Source organism: Anastrepha obliqua, chromosome 3, assembly GCF_027943255.1.
Source record: "Anastrepha obliqua isolate idAnaObli1 chromosome 3, idAnaObli1_1.0, whole genome shotgun sequence".
NCBI lineage: Eukaryota > Metazoa > Arthropoda > Insecta > Diptera > Tephritidae > Anastrepha > Anastrepha obliqua.
This window is the reverse complement of record NC_072894.1, coordinates 33,787,389-33,806,849: the sequence shown is the minus strand read 5'-3', so window position 1 is coordinate 33,806,849 and position 19,461 is coordinate 33,787,389. Positions and strand designations below refer to the sequence as shown.

At 36.0% G+C, this 19,461-nt stretch overlaps 1 protein-coding gene across 1 annotated transcript; it reads left to right on the top strand.

Annotated features, from left to right (window-relative positions):
- The first annotated feature begins 1,605 nt into the window (after positions 1-1,605).
- On the top strand, positions 1,606-18,661 carry LOC129241425 (pickpocket protein 28). The gene is made up of 9 exons (XM_054877724.1): positions 1,606-1,676; positions 1,866-2,075; positions 12,741-13,001; positions 13,094-13,357; positions 13,439-13,643; positions 13,724-13,863; positions 15,858-15,988; positions 16,058-16,310; positions 18,409-18,661. Exons 1-9 carry the CDS (start codon positions 1,606-1,608, stop codon positions 18,659-18,661), a joined length of 1,788 nt encoding a protein of 595 aa, XP_054733699.1.
- Positions 18,662-19,461: the final 800 nt, after the last annotated feature.

Here is a 19,461-nt window from a genome sequence, read left to right as displayed (position 1 = left end):
CTATCCAGCGAGCTTTGGGTAAATACATGAACTTGCAAGGTCGCGTGATCTTTCTGGACTCGTGTGGGCTGGAGGCGTGTGGAGTAGTTTCCAAGGTTAACAAGGTCTGAGTAGCAGATACACCTACCCTTACTCTTTGCTGTTCAAGTAGGCCTCTTCTGGCAGCCATTTAAATAAATAAATAAATAAGTAATTGGCGCTTTCACTCTTTTTGGGTGTAAACGCTTTTATATTCTACATTTTGATTTTTCAAGACATATTGCAGAGTCTTGAAGTATCTATAAAAAACCGCTCATTTCTTAGGCAGCGTATGAAAATTGGTATATTTGAAGCACCTTAATAGCCACGTAGTGCGTATTCTCCTTATTGCTCCAGTGATACCTAAACTTAATAGTTGTTCGAATTTTTGAGCTCCACCTACGTAGGTATCGTCTATGCCTCCATCCACTAGACCTGCACATCAACCGTTAGTAGTGAATAATTTTGGACAGATTCATTTAAAAACCCCGGTTATTTAAGAGGGCGTGATAAAAAGGACCTCCTTCAAATATTTTTACTTAAACCATTTTCAAAGCTTGCATGCACATTTATTTTCTATGTTTATTTGGCTGATTACGCCACAGGAAGTACAGAGCTGACAGGTTTCTGTAGTGGCATTGTTGAATTATTCTTTCTCATATCTAGCATTGAATATTTTGTGTGCTCCTTTTACTCCCAAAAGTCATTTTCATATGGTGGAACATCAACATTTTTTTACTCGCAAAATATGTGCTAACCTAATGAAATCCATACATATAAAAAAATATTTCTGCTCATTCACGCATACACACTTGCACACATGGACATGTATCTGAATAATGCCAAACCCACGCAACAACCCATTGTACTCAAACTCCATATGAATGCATTTAATTCCTTAATTTGAATTAATCTAATATAAGTAAGCTTAGGAAATGCGCATCAGCAACGGGTCCCAATTGGGATTCGCGTTAGACGTTGACATGAACATTAATTAGCTGTAATAGTAGAGGAAATTTTCAGCAATGAAATAGAAAGCAATAAATGACATACTTTGTTGTGTGAAAAATGCTTTATAACAAATCAAGCATACATACACATATGAATGAAAATGGAGGCAAGTTATACATGGCGTATGATGAACGCAAATATTTATCAGGTAAAAGAACTACAACGAAAGCGAAAGTTAACGCTGCGAGTACTCATAACTATTCGTGGAAAACCCAGGTATAATATAAATAAAATAGTATCAATTTGTGTGTAGTTAAATTCTCAACTGGGAGTTTTGGCAATGATAGGATACCGACGTCGGCGAATCCCAAAACTAATTTACATTCCAACTCAGGCTGAAAACGCATTCCCTATTGCCTAGTTGTACTCAGTGCCGCTGCTGAAGTTAGCACGCCCAAAAACGCTGATGCTTGCAGTTCAGCCATCTGGCTGTATAAAAGCCGGCGTAATTCGCTGGGCAAATGCACAAACGCTAGTCGGTCAGTAGCTAACGCATAACGGACTCAACGCGATCGAGTAAACTTTACATTAAAACGCGCTAATCGTACGACAAATTACTAAATTCGCTAAGCACTAATGGAGTCGGAAGAAAAAAAGGAAATGCAAAAAGAAGCATCAGTGAGCAGCTTACCTGCTGCCTTACAGTGGTAAATGTGTACTAGAAAAAGTGTTCAATAATATGCGGAAGATTTTTAAATGTGTGAAATTTGTGTTTATGATAAATATGTGGATGCTTGCATTTGAAAAGCGGAAAATATCATTTAAAAATTATTTATTTTTTTTTTCATTCTGCATTCTTCGAATTCATTTGCTGCATAAAATTGTAATGCTGTTAGGAAACGTGCTGCTCTGATGGCTAAAACTGCTGCCGCTTCCAGAGAAAACATCGACGATGACAGCGATGCGGAGGATGTAGACACGAAGCAACAGATTAAATATGGCAACAGATGTCAGGCTGCATGCGGCATATTGAAAGAGTACTGTGATTATAGTACCATTCATGGTTTCCGGTATTTGGGCGAAACAAAGCGACCTCGTTGGGAAAGGTGAAGAGTAGAAAATATAAGATATTCTATTAAACAAGAAAAACATAGCGTGATATTGAAAAAATACCCAGTGAAAGGATATCTCTTTAGGCCGTGAAAGTGAAATAACGCTGCCCTGCGTCGATTTTGGGAAGAAAATGTGAATAATCGAAATGAAATGTAGGCAATTGCTAAAGAAAAATTAGAATACATTTCATATAAATAAAGAAATACAACCAAGTTAATTTTGAAAAAGTGGCTATGCCATGCTCACAAGCCATGGTAACAAATGAAGGGTCTTTCAAAAGTGACGCCTAGATGTCAGTAGTGTAAAATTCCTAAACGGCACCTTATTTTTGTCATTTTTCATATTTGGCTAGTAGGCAGACGTACAATTTTTGAAGATAGAACAACGCGTTAGAATTATGGAAACTTTTGTTGAAAATGGTCGATCTTTAAGAACAACATATCCCAGAATTCGAGACGTTTTTGGTGGAAATAATCGTCCGAACGAGTCGACTGGCGGACCAATGACTAAAAACTTCACACTCTGCTGAGAATTTTGCTGCTGTAGCGCAAAGTAATGCTAAACAGTCTTCAACATCGATATTTTGACGCTCTCGAAAATTACGGATTCATAAATCGATGGTTTGGTAATCGTCCGAACGAGTCGACTGGCGGACCAATGACTAAAAACTTCACACTCTGCTGAGAATTTTGCTGCTGTAGCGCAAAGTAATGCTAAACAGTCTTCAACATCGATATTTTGACGCTCTCGAAAATTACGGATTCATAAATCGATGGTTTGGCATATTTTACCTTAAGACTTAGTTATAGTGGACATTTAGATGATGTAATTTTTCAAATATAATTGTTAAAAGCCGTATAGTGAAACCACAAAGAATCTAAATTTTTACATAATTTGTTTTAAAACAACATCTAGGCGCGTTTTTTGAAATATATTTTATAAGGATAGTTTAGAACTGCTTAATTCGGATGAGTGAGCTTTATTGAAAAAACGTATACATTTTGGTGAATAACTTTAAAGGTTCCATCTGCGTATAATTACTGAATTTCATTAGTGGAAAACTTTATTGAATTCAACTTTACTCCATTAAAAGAGTTTTGCAAAGCCAGAAACAAAAGGCATTGCGAGAAGGCAAGGCCTTGGTTAGCTGGAGGCTGCATCGAAACTACCTAATCAATCTGTCAGTTTTTGTCGTTTTGTCAGTGATGTAGCGCTACACTTTCGGCATTCAATTCTGGTCGGCAAATCCAAAAATCGAGATTCAATTAATACAAAAGTAGCTCTTACATTCAACAAAATGTTTCCAAGAACTTTTTGGAGAAATTAGCGCAGCAATTTAACCTTGTTGCCTTAAGGCATTTGCGAGAGACAATAAATATCATCTGACAACCTGAATTTTCCTTTCCTGTACTTTTTGCTTTCAACTTTCACGAAACATAAATTTTCGCTCCGATAAACTTAGTTTATCAATTCTGAAGTGTTGGTGGCATCAGTCTGCATTTTCTGAAACGAATTATTTCTTATAATTATATACTAATTCCCTGGCACTCACACATTTCCTTAATTTTGCTCTAGAACCGTCTTCTTTTCCATGCGTACATAAGATGCAAATATTATTTATTCCCGATCTCAAAAAATGCTATTGAACTTCTTAAGCGTGTTGGTATTTTAAGTGTTTTTTTTTGTTTTTGAAAAATTTATTTCATCCCGAATACTCGTAGTTTTATATTTGAATAACTACAACTTATTGAGTGAGCCACAATTTCCGGTCTAGTGACAGTTGTTCTGCAGCCGTGTTAGAATTAATAAAAGACATCAACCCCACTGGTGTTCCTGGTGTTAGTAGATATCTTCTCTTGAATGACAATTTTTAGAGAATCGAAATTTGAGCCTAAATAAATGGGCTCTGTTCAAATGCTGCCAAAACGCTCTCTAGATCCCACGAAAAATTCTAACATCTCAACATGTTGACTACTTTGGACTATATCATATTTATTTTTTTGTTTTTTAATGTCAATAATTTTTTATGAATTATAGCTTATTGCCGAACAAAAACCATATAAGCCCAAGTTTTACGCTTTGTACAAAAATAAAAAAAAATTATGCAAATTTTTCATCACAACTGCATCATTTTTTTAGGATAGAGAATGACGGAAGCCTAATATCCAATGGTTGCCTGACTCCAAATAGTTCCATTTTTTCTGCCGAGGCATTCGCTATCACTCAACGTCAGAGTATGCAACAAATAATAAGGGCAAAATTTTAAAACTCACAGAGAGCTTGTCAGTCTGTTTAGCGCTAAAAAATATTTTTAATGGTAATCAGATCGTTTGTCGTATCAGGGATAAACTAAAAAATGTCCTAACAAAATAAAGCTTCTATGGATACCTAGCCACATAGGCATACCTGTAAATGTAAAAGCTGATACTACAGTCAAAAATACTTATTCCAACCCCTCCATCACTTCCGACACATTCTCCTCGAATGACATCCTTAAAACGATCAACCTTGATTCTTCCCGCTTGAAAAAGGTTGAATGGTCTCAATTTAATCATAAACTCATTGTACTCATACACCCTGATTGTAAAAAATCCCAACTTCCATTTCCAAACACCAGATCACAACTTCCATACGCCTGAGACTCGGTCATACTAAGCTAACACACGAACATCTTCTCCTCGGCTCTCCTTCCCGGACTTGTCAGTTTTGTGGAGGGCATCTCTCAATCCAACACATCCTAGACCTCTGTCCAACATTAACCACCAAACGGACTACGGCATTTGGAACTATGGTACCATCCACTCTATTAAATAATGTTACTTTTGATAATGTGATTAAAGTATCCAATTATATGAAATGTATTAATATTATATATCAGACCATATTTAAATTGCACAGTTAAAAATAAGACATTTTGTAATCGTCATTAAGCACTAGTAATCAGTGTGTCTATAAATAATAATAGTTTTAGTTCCATAAAGTGCCTTGGGGTGATAAAAAATTCTGTGGATTTTTGTTAATTTTTTTCCAAAACGGTGCTGCACGAAATTTGTTTTTTATATGGGCAAACACTATTAAGGAAAAAAATTATTAAAAGTCAATGAGAATTTTGGGCTACTTCAAACTTCCACTTAATTTTTTCAGAATTTAATAGACTGTAAAGTTGCGTCCCCAAAATTTATTTTAGATACTCTGATTTAAAGGGTCCGATGATAATTTTTCGGTATTTTTATAAATTATTTTAAAAAGTTTGAAACTGCAATTGATCTGGTCATATGGAATTTCGAATAAACTCTTGCTTTACCTGCACTGATCATATCAACTACTGCATTCCAAAAATATACTTCGTTCTAAAAAATATGTGGTATACTTGTCATTTCCTGCCAACTGATACTAAAACGGAAGTCCCTAATCGTTCCCCATATATCATACTTTGAAATACTAAGTATATGGGAATTTTGAATGCGAATCGAGAATAACGCCATAATTCTCTACTGCATAGCGAACGTTTGTTTCGTGTCAGATTCCTATCGTTCGCCTGTTTGTATTCCGTAATTTGAAGGACGAAGGAAAATAACATTCCTTTTGACGAATTGTAGGCAAAACAACGAAGAGTAATATCAAATAAGAACGAAAGCGATTTTGTGATCGTTGTGTTATATATGAAGTGGAATACATCTCTAACGGCACCACCAACAACATCATGAACTCACTTTCTACGTAAGTCTTGGCGAGCAACGCAGGGAATGCCAATGATAAACGAAATCGATCGCAATAGAAAATGAGGCTGTAAATTAAAAGCAGCTTTAAATAGTTCTGGTAGATTTATATATTATAAGAACAAATTTGATCATAAGTAGCTTCGAAAATTACTTAAAGGTTCGTTATATTTTTTTTTGTTCAACTTATTTAATTTAGCCTTTACCATAAATTAAAACGCCAAAGGTTCTTATATTTTTCCTATATTTTCTATATATACACAGATATATATAATTCTCCATCAATTCCAAATAAATAACTAAGATTATCCATCTATATCTTATAGAAAATAACTACCAACTTTGCCTCCTATATTTTTTCAAGTTTGATTGCTATTCGTAAGTAGATCGGCATTGAATGTTGGGAAAAATTGGGCACTTAACTCATGCACCTTCTATATAAATACCATCGATATAACCAATGAAGAAGTCCATAAATTTAGTTTGGAAAATCACTTTTATTCAGTTCAAAGCAAATAATGTGTGAAAATAATTCAAAATTAAGCATCAACTTACTTTTGATCGATATAACCACCTTTTGCCTTTACTATGATCTTGAGGTGGTCCAGAAACGAATCGTAAGCTATCCGAATGTGACTTGCATGTATATAGCTTGGCCCACTAGCGTACAATGGCTTTATTCAGCGCCATCACAAAGCTTAATACTATATAAGAGAGAACAAAATTGATGAGACACTACCTATTTTCGCATAAACATTATTTGTATGCTTTTGAAACTTCACTACCAACCTCCATCAAACTGGGTAGGCTCATTGCATTAGACCTTAAAAAGCATGATTTTGAAAATTTGTGAACTCTGTCATAGGCCATGCCCAACGCTATGCATTCAAAATTTGTATCACCCTTCCAGCTGTCTAGCTGCCTGTACAGCGAATTATAAAAAATCAAGTTAAATTTGAGGTACCTAAATCTTTGTACTCGTACACAAAGTAGCGTAAAATTAAACATCGAATTCTGCGTTTGAATAATTTGTTTACTAAATAAAAAAATGATTTCGAGTGATGGAAATCTTGCCCATTAGACGCTCCATAGCTTGTCTGTTTGTGTACTGCTGTTGCCTGGTTCACAAGGGTCAAATATTAGTTAGGGAAAAAAGAAATCCATTTTTCTCTCGGTGGATGGCTGTAATGATGGATATCTCGTAAAAAAATAAAATATAATTACCCTATGATCAGAAAGTACCGGGAATGTTTAATTTAAATGGACCGAAGGCGTAGTGCACCATGAGTACCTTCCATCGGGCCAGACAGCCAATAAATAATATTATTTATCCGTTTTGAAGCATTTGAGAGATGATGTACGTCTTGGATTTTGCATGACGATAACGCGCCATTGCAACGAACCCAAATTGTGCTGGATCATTTGACCAAACACCAAGTAAATACCATCGTGCAAGCACCATATTCACCTCATATGACCCCGTGCGACTTCTTTTAGTTTCCCAAGTTGAAGTTACCACTTCGTTGAATGAGATTTCAGTCGATAGAGGAGATCAAAGCATTCTCTACGAAGGAGCTGAGGCCATCCCTTCGTCGGCTACCAGGGTGCATAGAGGACTGGGTTTAAAGTTGGCACATGTGTGTTGCTTTAGACGGGTTATATTTTGAAGGAGATAAAATAAATTTGCCTGAAATTTATCTCTGTTTTGTTTTATTTAAACATTCGCGGTACCTTCTGATCACAGGCTATTTCATAATTCGGATCGGGAGCCAGACATCCAGCACTCGTGCCAACGGTTTAGTGATCTTGTGGAAAGTCGTGGTGTTTTAAGTTGACCTTTCAACAAAATCTTTTCCAATCGATCGTATCTCATTCTCTTAAGATGCTGGTTCCATTCATTTCTTCTCTTGCGGCTCCATTTTACTACGTTAGTGATTTCACCCAGCTCTCGTATCTCCTCGCTTCGTTTGAGGTCGCGCCTTGTGTAGCCAGCATTGCTTGCAGAGTTTGCATTTCGACGGTGGCTATTATTCGCTCTGTTGTAATTGTATCCGCTCGAGTGTCAATTGCGTATGTCATAATTGGCCTAACGAATGTCTAATAACTATAAGCGAACTTTACTCTAGATGCTCATTGTTTTGATCCTCCATATAATATCGCGTAAAAACCCAGACCCCCGTGAGGCTTTTTCGAATTGATTTCGTATTTCATCAACAACATCTTTTGAAGTTGTTATTTTTGCGCCCAATCAATTCCATGACCTGTCATATATGTACGCCTAACTTGCGTCTTAATGAGTGCTTTGAAATTATTAGTGATTTCATTTTTGATATGCATATTTGCATGTTATATTTTTGCGAAGATTTTTCAAAAGAATATAGTAAACGTTGAAGATAATCCCTGAATTCGCCGTGAACACTGTATTGCCCGCATAACATAATATTTATTTTTACCTCAGTGTTATTGACATTATAACCGTTTGTTACGTCATTAACTTCATTAATGATTTCATCCAATATACCTGTAGTATTGAATAGGATTGGGCTTAAGCTATCGCCCTGCCGTATACCCGTTGCAGAACTGATGATGAAATCACAGATATAATCGAAGTTGATTGGCGTCCATAAATTATGTGAGGTGTTCTTTTTAATTTTCTGTCCCTCCCTCCCCCCCCTGGTGAGATGTCGTGAGATTTTATTCAACCCCCTCCCCCATACCCCAATCTCACGTGAGATTTTTCAAAATGTGGGTTTCTTATGTAAGCGCGTTGGATTGTTATTGTAAAAAGAAAAAAAAATTGTTCTTCGTACTTTTATTTACGACTATTTAAGACTAGTAATCAATATTGCTGAGAGTTATAAGTGTAATAAAAATTTAACAATAGAAGACTTAAATCGTAACTACTGCGATTAAAAAAAGAATATCTACTCTAATTCAGTCCATGGAGAATCATGCGCGGTTTCAAGAGAGACTATTGGGACAAACATGTCCATATGATTTTCAGTAAAATCATCTGCTTAATCAACTTCGTTCTGATCTAGCCACTCTAAGCCGTTGACTCTTGCGCACAGTAACTCATTAGCTCGTCTTGTGACAATCCGTGAGGGTCGCACTTTGCGGAACATACGCGCTTGCTTAGCTGGTGCAATGTGAGCTGCTCGCCTGTGCTCTGCAGCTCTTGTGATAGATGCGAAGTAAATACCGCATGTACTGCAGCATCTTTTCTCTAAATTATCACGTATACTTGGGCAATAGAGATCATAAGATCATTCAGCGGTTGAATCGGTAGGCGTATTCGAAATGGAGCGAATGACTTTCCGTCATGTTCTTTAAAGTCCGAAATTGTCAAACGTCCATCAACCTGAGTGATAGGGTATGGAGATGGCAGAAAACGGTCGTGAAGAATCATATGCAGATCGCTCCGGCGTGGGCTGCAGCACTTAGGTCAAGCTCCATATACAGCTTAGCAATCTGTTTCTTCATAGTATCTTGTGATGGAGTGGGACGTACGTTAGATGGTGTACTGTTCGACATAGCTTCATCCACATCATCGCTGATCACAAGAAGCTGATTTTGAATTATGTGAAAACAGTGAAGGAAATGACCGCGCTAATATTTTGTAGTTATGATTTTAGCATATTTTATCAAGAATTTCACTTTTTCAGTTTTTTTTATGCTATTAATTGTAACAATAAACTTTATATAAAAAAAAGTATTTTCTTAAAAACATATATATTTAACCTACCTTTTGAAGGAATGCTAAAGTAGACCGAACTTTTCTCTCAGTGGATTCTCTGAGAAGCCGTTCAATCTCATGTTTAATGTGATGTATTAACTCTTCTTTCTTCCGGAATTTTTGCTTCGCAGTATTTCATAATTTTATCACATCGTCGTGGAAGGACTTCTTCGCCTTATAGACGTATCTTTTGACGTATGCGTTATAAAAATCTTGATAACTCATTTTAAATTAGTAAGAGCATGAACTGAGTCGAGTAAAACATTTACAAGAATAAACAAAGAAGGTTGGAACCTGTCCGTGTGTCGCTGCCACTCAGCTCGTATGCTCTTGTTCATCGAGTCGCGCGTTCGGCTGATAGTGGCGCGAAAACAAACGACGGGCTACACTGTACCGTAAATTCAGATTAAATTGAGCTATTTGGTATAAAACAAATATGGTGGTTTGACAGTAGTAATGTACATATAACGTCGAAGTATGAATGAAATTATTTTCTTTCGAACGAATTACACTGTGGTACAAAAAAAAAAGTTGCGAAAAAACTTTGGATCGGACATGGTGAGGGTTGTAGCTTATGAAAAACTGAAAAGAATGGTATAGGAGAAATTTCCAATACACCCCCAAAATCTCATTTTATGGCCATAAAACCGTTTTTCAGTAGGTTGATGTGAAGAATAACTCCTAACTTCGCCAATTTCCATCCGATTTCGAATTTGCTTTTTTAGTTCGAAAGAACAAAAACAAGCCTTTTTGACAGTGTGTTAACATTTTTTCTGAAATGACAACTGACGAGACTGTAGGCGGAAGTATTTGGAATTTTTTTATTTTTTCTCTATTTTTTCGACTTTGACATAATTTTTACGATATTATCCGATATTGAGGATTTTTTTTAGTACCCTACTGTGTTAGTAAATTTAATTTTGCGTCGAATGAGCTATATTTGACTGTAATTGAATTAAAATTAATAGAGTTGTGTGGGTTTTAAGATTTTTTCTTTTTTTTTACTACGAGATTTGGTATGCGTTTCAAAGCATGAAAATAATAACAAGTGTCATTATAAACGCATAATATTTATTGGAGTATTGTGCAGTGCAGCACTGTACGGTATGGTGCGGTGCAGTACACAACGGCACTGGTTCCAAACTTAAAAATGCATTGGAAACGGCCCTTTGGAGTTTAGTATGGTACGGTACATTTGTCATTTCTTCATCAGTTTTGAATACTTCTCTGTAAGAAATTCGATCATCATCATTCATCTGAAGTCGTCATCAACTAAATTCCATTGCTTAAATCGAGAAGCGAGCGTTTCAGATTGTCTTCCCGATAGAAGTATGTAAATCACGAGAAAGATCCTGAAAATCTGAATTTGATACAATGTCTCGTTCTGAAAACTTAGAACCAGACGGAAAGTACTCTTCATCATCAGGTTTATTGTTATCAGTTTGATCATCATCAGCAATGAGTTGAACTTCCTTCAGTTCATGACCTGCAGTTGAGTCAATCATATCGTCCAAGACTACGGGGTTCTTAAGAGTTGCAACATCAGCATATTTTATGTGCTTTCGAGTTTTATAATGATGACTGTTTACGTCCGTTTTACAAAAATAACATTCATCTGGTTTATGATAAGGCTGATGATGCTAATCATCGGAGAATATTGAGAAATTTGACTTTTCTGGCAACGTTTTGATTTATATCTTATGAATTTCAATGAAACAAACAATAAAACGTTGACGTTTTAATAAGGTTAACTTATAATAACAAACTTCTTTTGTTAATCAATGTACAGTGTGAACTTTGGTACACTTGGGAGCTTTTTCATATTTCTATTGAAAAAAAATGTCCTATAATATGTCAGATATTTTCGTAAGTTCTAACCAGTTCTGTTGTATGCAGTACCGTGTACTCGTATGTATACATATACACTCCAATAAATATTACGTATCTATAATAACGCATCAAAACACGTCCTTATTCCCATTTAGCGTAAGCTATACCAACATTCCAAATTAGTAAAAAAAAAAACAAAAAATCTTAAAACTCGCACAACTCTACTAATTTTAATTCAGTTACAGTCAAATATAGCTCATTTGACGCAAAATTAAATTTACTAACACAGTAGGGTACTAAAAAAAATTCTCAATATCGGATAATATCGTAAAAATTATGTCAAAGTCGAAAAAATAGAGAAAAAATAAAAAAAATCCAAATACTTCCGCCTACAGTCTCGTCAGTTGTCATTTCAGAAAAAATGTTAACACACTGTCAAAAAGGCTTGTTTTTGTTCTTTCGAACTAAAAAAGCAAATTCGAAATCGGATGGAAATTGGCGAAGTTAGGAGGGATTGTTCATATCAACCTACTGACAAACGGTTTTATGGCCATAAAATGAGATTTTGGGGGTGTATTGGAAATTTCTCCTATACCATTCTTTTCAGTTTTTCATAAGCTACAACCCTCACCATGTCCGATCCAAAGTTTTTTTGCAACTTTTTTTTTGTACCACAGTGTTAGTGAATGATCTTAATCATACTACGATTACGCTTAAGATTAAATCTTAAGCAAGTACAATCTGGATAATGGACCAAAATAGTATAATTTTTTTTGTTTCAATCAGAAAAACTATTGCGTGATATTTGCCGAGACCCCCCCTCTCTCCAACGTAAGATTAGATGAGATTTGACTCGACCCCCTCCCCCCTTAAACATCTCACGTAATTTATGGACGCCCCCTTAGTAGTCGTAGCATAGCCCAGTAGCTAAAGATGGACCATAAAATAGTTTTAAACTATTTGTGCAAACATTTTACGCAAGAATTATAAATTTCGTTTTCCCCAACATATATGATTACCGTTCCACGCCAGGTGCAAAAATTTAAAAAAATCGATAGGGTGATTACTTTGCGCCACTTAGTATAACTCACATGAAGTAAGTTCACATTTGAAATGGACGAGGTTGACCCTATCTGCCATATACATAACTTCGATCTTTCGGTATTGAAAAAATTTAAGTGTGACAAGTTAAAAAAAGTAATAGTAATAGAAACGTATTCGATTAAAACATGATTTAAAAAAATAACATTAAGGGCAGTTTATTTGTAATGTACAAAAATGCAAAGAGTTTTCAAAGTTTACGGCCACGTTCTTTCGCACTAATTTCTTGTTTTTATTTTTCCTTTTTCAACATTTATTTTAAAACTTTCTAGGCTCTTCTGGGTGTTTGTGCTAATTTTCTCCATTTACACTTGCGTTACGTTGATACTGAATATTTGGGATAAATGGAATAACAATCCGGTGATTGTATCGTTTGCTGAGAAATCCACACCTGTCTGGCAAATACCATTTCCAACGGTAACAGTTTGCACCGAAACAAAAGGAAGGCAAACTGTTTTCAATTTCACTGAAATCTATTGGAAAATCTCCGACAAACTCAATAATATTACCGACGTTGATTTGACGGATGAGGAGTAAGCATACAAATATAGTACATACATACATAATTGGAATATGAAATGTTTTTTATTTTATTTTTCGAATAATTACAACTAAATCATAACAGGAGCCTGCGCATGGAAGCATTAGCGCAGGTGTGCGATGCACATTTGTTGGCCGATTTGAAATTTGGACACAAAACGGCCTCAGGCGCCGAGGTTGTGGACGCTTTGGGTGCAGTAACGCCGCAATTCAATGAAACCTATTTAAATTGTAAATGGCGTAATTTTCCCGAAAAGTGCCAACAAATGTTTCAGAAATTCATAACCGAAGAGGGGGTGTGTTATAGTTTCAATTCGCTTAATGCAAGGGAGATCTACCGGCCGGAGGGGTAAGAATTAGTCATTCAATTGGGTTGTTATTAAGATTTTTTTTATTTTGCAATATTTATTTGCAAATTTATTTTCGAAAGCATAATTAAGGAAATGCTTTTCCAAACGGAAAATCGCACTGCCACAGATTGGAATGTAGAAGATGGTTATAGCTCCAATGCCGATCCTGAAACGTACCCAGAACGTGTGCTTGGACCTGGTGCACGTGCTGGCCTTTATATGGTTTTGAATGGCTTCGAACAGGATTTTGATAATTTGTGTCGCGGTCCAGTGCAGGGTTTTAAGGTGAGCGGAAAATGTTTTTTAATGCAGATAGACATAAAACTATAAACAATTTTACAATAATCATTTATCATATATTCCAGATCATTTTGCATACACCCGGCGAGGTCGCACAAATATCAAAGCAATATTTTCGTATACCTTTCGATCAGGAGGTTTTGATTTCAATCAAACCAAAAATTATAACTACATCGGAGGGTTTGCGTCACTATGAGCCACATAGGTAAACACAATGTGGCGCAAAATTAATCACCCACTTTTTTTTTGGAATAACTTTATTATTAAATAAAAAAATTATTTTGAGTGATGGACATCTTCATTTTGACCCTTACGCGCTCCATTGCGTGTCTGTCAGTTGACTGTAGCTGTTTAGTTCACAGGTGTCAAATATGATGCCGTTTCTAGAAATAAGGGGTCTATAGGATGGTTGATTTTGTGCCGAACAGTGTTGTTGTTTAACAATTTTTGAATGAAGTGAAATTTAAAAAAACTTAAACTACTTAAACTTAAAATTTAAAAAAATTTATAAATGCAAAAACTTCAACTAAAGGGCCTCCTTTTGCGCCGGAATGTAAAAAAAATGAAATAGCTTCTGCTCAAATATGAACGAGACGGTATCAATAAAACGGTCCGCGGATGACATATGGCAAAAATAAATTTTTTGTTTTTTGGTAGGACTGTTATAAGCTTACTGGCAAATTTCAGCGTGATATGTCACATAGTTTGTTTTCTGTGCTACTGTAAACAAGTCGAGCTCGAGTGTGTTCTTCGAATTTAACGATTGAAATTCAAAGAAATTGTTTGAAATTTTGTTATTCCAACAAAATTTCTGCTTCAGACGCCTTAAAAATGTTAAAGACAACCTATAGGGACTCTGCTCTATCGCGTGCACTTGTTTTCCAGTGGTACAAATCGTTCAAAGAGGGCCGTACATCGGTTGAAAACTTGCCTCATGAACGTCGTCCAGCAACATCAGTAAACGACGAAAACATCGGAAAAGTAAAGGAAATTGTGCTTTAAAATCGCACAAATCGCAAAATCGGTTAACGCTGAATATTATTTAGATGTTTTAAAGCGTTTGCGCGAGAACATTCGTCTTAAAAGGAAGGAATTGTGGGACAACAAGTCATGGTTCTTGCATCACGATAACGCACCAGCTCACACATCACGTCTTGTTCGCGATTATTTGAACAAAAATAATGTTAATATCGTTCCGCAAGCACCGTATTCGCCTGATATGGCTCCATGTGACTTTTTCCTGTTTCCCAAGCTCAAGTTGCCGCTCCGTGGAAAACATTTTGAGACAATTGAAGTCATAAAAGAAAATTCGAAGAACACACTCAAGCTTTACTTGTCTACAGTAGTACAGAAAACAAACTATGTGACATATCACGCTGAAATTTGCCATGCAAGCTTATAACAGTCCTACCAAAAAATAAAAAATTTATTTTTGCCATATGTCATCCGCGGACCGTTTTATTGATACCGTCTCGTCCATATTTGAGCAGAAGTTATGAATGCAAGAACTTCATCTAAGGGGTCCTTCAAAAATGGCGCCGAGATGTCAGTAGTGAATAATTCCTAGATTTATGCATCATCATCTTTTGTGTCATCTTTGACGTTTGTCAAGTAGACAGAAGTAAAATTTTACACTGTAGAACAAAAATTTATTGAGGCTTATTATGAAAATATCAACTTTGGTACTTCCATTTTGAATTTTTATTATAGAGATGTGCAAAAGATTACTAATTAAAACTGCCATTTAAAAAAAGAATTTGCACATCACTTTGCATATTTTGTACCAAATCCAAGAGTTGTTGGTTGGTTGGTTGGCTAAAGTGGAGATTCTCTCAGAATCCAGCTAGCGCTACCGCACCATTTTGTTGCCACATCCTCGTTACCAACTTGTTTAACGGTTATTTGCAGCATGACTATATCCAGTCTGTGCGGCTTAAGAACCTTATAAGGTTAACATTTTGTCCTTCCATAAGGCAAGACATTCACAAAGAAAATGGAAAATCAATTACATTTTCTCTGGTCGTTTAAAACTGTGACAGTAGTGTCCAAAAGTGTTCTTGTCACAGAAAAAGTGTCGAAGGGTGCACCACTTAAATAGAAATGAAAAAGGCAACACTGATCCCAACAAATATGTTTTTATTTAATATTTCTTACTGATTAATGTATTTTTCGGCTTTTTTCTATTTGTAAACCTGTCAGACGCCAATGCTATTTCCAAAAGGAACGCCATTTGCGCTACTTCCAAATTTATACGCAAAGCAATTGCGAACTTGAATGTTTATCGAATTTTACGCTCACCAGATGTGGCTGTGTCAAATTTTCAATGCCTCGTAGGTTAACACATTTGAAAATTTATCTTTATCCAATTTTTACTTTTATTTACAATTTTTGGCTTTAAGACACGCCGGAAACACCTGTTTGTGGCGCCATAAATGTGAAATGTATCAATCAAGCCGAGGATGAGCTGTTGCTGAAGGAATTCAATCAGGGAGCTGAAACGGCAGAAGAAAATGTACGTGGACGCACTGAATGTGATTGTTTGCCCTCCTGCACTTCGATTGCATATGAGGCTGAAATTTCCCAATCCGATTTCGATTATAAGCTAGTGGCAAATGCATTCAAACAGGAAGAAACGGAGAGTTTTATGGCGAAGTAAGTATGAACGTAAAGCTAGCTCAACTAACACCTTTCCCAAATCTCGCAAATGAAGAGCTCGAGCTGCATCGTAAGTTCATTCATCTATGCTTGCACATTAATGGAGGTAAAGAAATCTGTTTTCAAAATATTTGTCTTAGTAAGAGTTAGACTGTTACTTTAAAATCTGATAAATACCTAAGTCATCTTAGGCATCGAAGGGTGCAATATATTTCAATAAGAACCAATCCATCTGTTTCCGTAACGGATAAAAATTTTGAAATGTGGTTGCGGCTCTCCTCAAACGAAGTGGAATGCGTCCTAGGTTAGGCCAATAACTTGTGCGGCTTTCATCAAGTTACTCACTGGTAACCTAACCGGTCCCAATTGACTAAGTGGTCACAAATGACTAAGTTTTCACATGCACTGGTCTATCTATTGCTATAGATAATTGACTTTTTTTGACTTGAAGATTATGAGACCTCTAAGCATATTTTCTATAAATAATATTAAAATATTTGAGCTGTGGTATAAAAGAACCTGAATTATTTTCGTGTACTAAGCCCTTTTTAGTATTCTCGAAGGAAACTGCGGATAACAATGCCTGCCTGTGAGCTTTCTATCTATAAATGAAACTATTCTTATATCCTAAAGCGTCAGGAAATCTCATGAATAAAATATGTTATACAACCCTAATGTTGTTAATGTGATACCTATAGGAGTCTGACTATAGCTTTGAATGCTAAATTTAACTAAAATTACACAACGTGACGCCCCAACGCCGGTAGGTAGGTAAAATGGTTGAAGTACCACACTGACACTCCCTAAGTAGCACTGAAGCGCCGTTTTGATACCATTATGAGACCTATAACACGAAGGTATCTGCAGCGAATAAGAGCAGTTGATGTAATGGAGAAGATTGATGGGATTTATGTTGGCGCACTGCCCCAGGCTGTCGAAAAAAAGAGCACCTAGTGCGCGTTTGGCTGCCAAACCTGGACATTTACAGAGAAAGTGCTCAACAGTCTCATTTCTGAAAGCTTCTTCAATGGGGTTAAATGCTAACCCTAGCTTTCTTCGTGTGTGCCGATCATCGAGTGACCGGTAAGCACATCTACGAGTGGCGAGAAGACCAAAAGACTTTCTCAGTCCTCCGTATATTGTACTGGGGCCAAACGGTTTTCGAAATAGCAAATGAAGAAATTAGCTCCATCTTTTCAGCGTTTTCCTGAGAAATAATTTGTGCAGTTCTCCTTTAACAACTATCAGGGCGATGTCGATCACCGGATAGGAGGGCCCTCAGGCCAATTCAGTCCCTTCCTGGCAAGGTCATAAGCAATTTCATTTCCCTCTATATTCCTACGTCCTGGAACCCAGATTAGAGAAATGCTACCTGCACACCCAAGAGCTTTTATTTCTTCCTTACAGGAGCTTACTAGTGTGGTTCTGCACCATGGCGTCATTAAAGCCTTGATCGTGGCTTGACTATCGGAGAAAATATTGATATCTCCCTAGGTCCCACGCTCCCTAAACATTCTGTATGAACGTAGGTTCGAATCTTAGTGAAACACCAAGATTAAGAAACAGTTGTTTTTAATAGCGGCAGGCAATGGCAAACCTCCGAGTGTATTTCAGCCATGAAAAAGCTTCTCATAAAAAATGTCTGCCGTTCGTGGAACAACATCAAGACGCACGCCACAAATAAGAGGAGGAGCTCGGCCAAACATCCAAAAAGGGTGTACGCGCCAATTATATATATAGCAGTTTAAAGGAGATAGATAAATTGGCTGATTTAGAGAAAACCCTCGCTCCCACTCCCGATTCCATCTTGAAGCCGTCAATGAAGACAGAGGTGCAAGCTTCCGCGCAGATTTTCCCGGAACGCCAGAATTTAGATATACATATATATTATATAATATATGATATGTAAACAATGCCACCCTCTTGTTACCACGTTATTTTATGATAATAGGCATTTATAAATCTGGTGTTCAAATTATCTGATGCAAAAAACTAAAAAAAAATATATGTAAAATATATAAAAAATTTAAAAAATATAAAAAAATTACATATAAATATAAAAAATTCTTATAAATTTCCTTTTGTTTATTTACAGCAACAAAATGTCACGCGTCTCGATATTCTTCAAAGAAGCACAATTTCTAACCTCTAGACGATCAGAGTTATATGGTACCACCGACTTTCTGGCTAACTGTGGTGGTTTATTGGGGCTTTTTATGGGCGTTTCCATACTGAGTATAGTGGAAATTTCATATTTCTGCTCTGTACGGCTATGTACAAATTTGCGTATGCGTCACGCGAGGCGTAAAGAGCTGGAAAAAGATCAAGAAACAGTGAAGGAGGCCTAGGATTTTTTTATGTAACTGTAAAAGTAATGTGAAATTAGAAAATGTTACGTGTATTTTACGTGGACGCCTAGTGCGAACAGTGTCTCATAAAATTAATGCAAATATGATTGAGTGATTTTTATTCAAAACTTCCACAAAATGAGCTTGGCTGGGTAAAAATATAAGCCGCAGTACATTTAAGTAATGAAATGCTTTATAAAATTTTTTAACTTTTCGGGATTTGGTTAAATAAGTTATTAAAAATACCATTCAAATATGACCAGTAAATCATCCAATTTATCTAAAATATAAAAAAAATATATAGATGAGATTATACCATTGTGCATTTTGTTAAAGGATGAAAATAAAAATTTTAATAAAAATAGAAATAAAAATTAAAATTATCTATCGAAATTACTTCGCGAATACAAAATTGAAGAAGACTACTCCAGAAGACTGACTACTCGAATATATAAAACCGCCAATGGACCAATATTTACATTCGGTTGAGAAATCTGGGTGCTGATTTTTTTTGTTTTTTTTAGATTTTTTTTTATTTAATTTTTATTATGACGAGTTCATACATTTTTTTTTTTTGGAACTGTTGGATTTGGTTTTTCGTACTTTGCGTACTGCGCACCATAACTTCATAACTTCACACTGGTCTTAGTATCTGCTTGTAGATTAACAGTTTGTTTTCTATAGTTAGAGTTGATCTGGTCCCAATGAATCAATGCATGTTTTTGTGTTTCATGTCTAATTCTTCCCTCTTTTCTTTCCATCGAAGTTGACAATTAAAAGTCAGGTACTTCGAAGAGTTT

Coding starts and splice junctions, on each gene's coding strand:
- LOC129241425 (XM_054877724.1), top strand. CDS start 1,606: ATGGAGTCGGAAGAAAAAAAGGAAATGCAAAAAGAAGCATCAGTGAGC. Junction 1,677..1,865: donor TTACCTGCTGCCTTACAGTG/GTAAATGTGTAC, acceptor TAATGCTGTTAG/GAAACGTGCTGCTCTGATGG. Junction 13,864..15,857: donor CGTCACTATGAGCCACATAG/GTAAACACAATG, acceptor TAAACCTGTCAG/ACGCCAATGCTATTTCCAAA.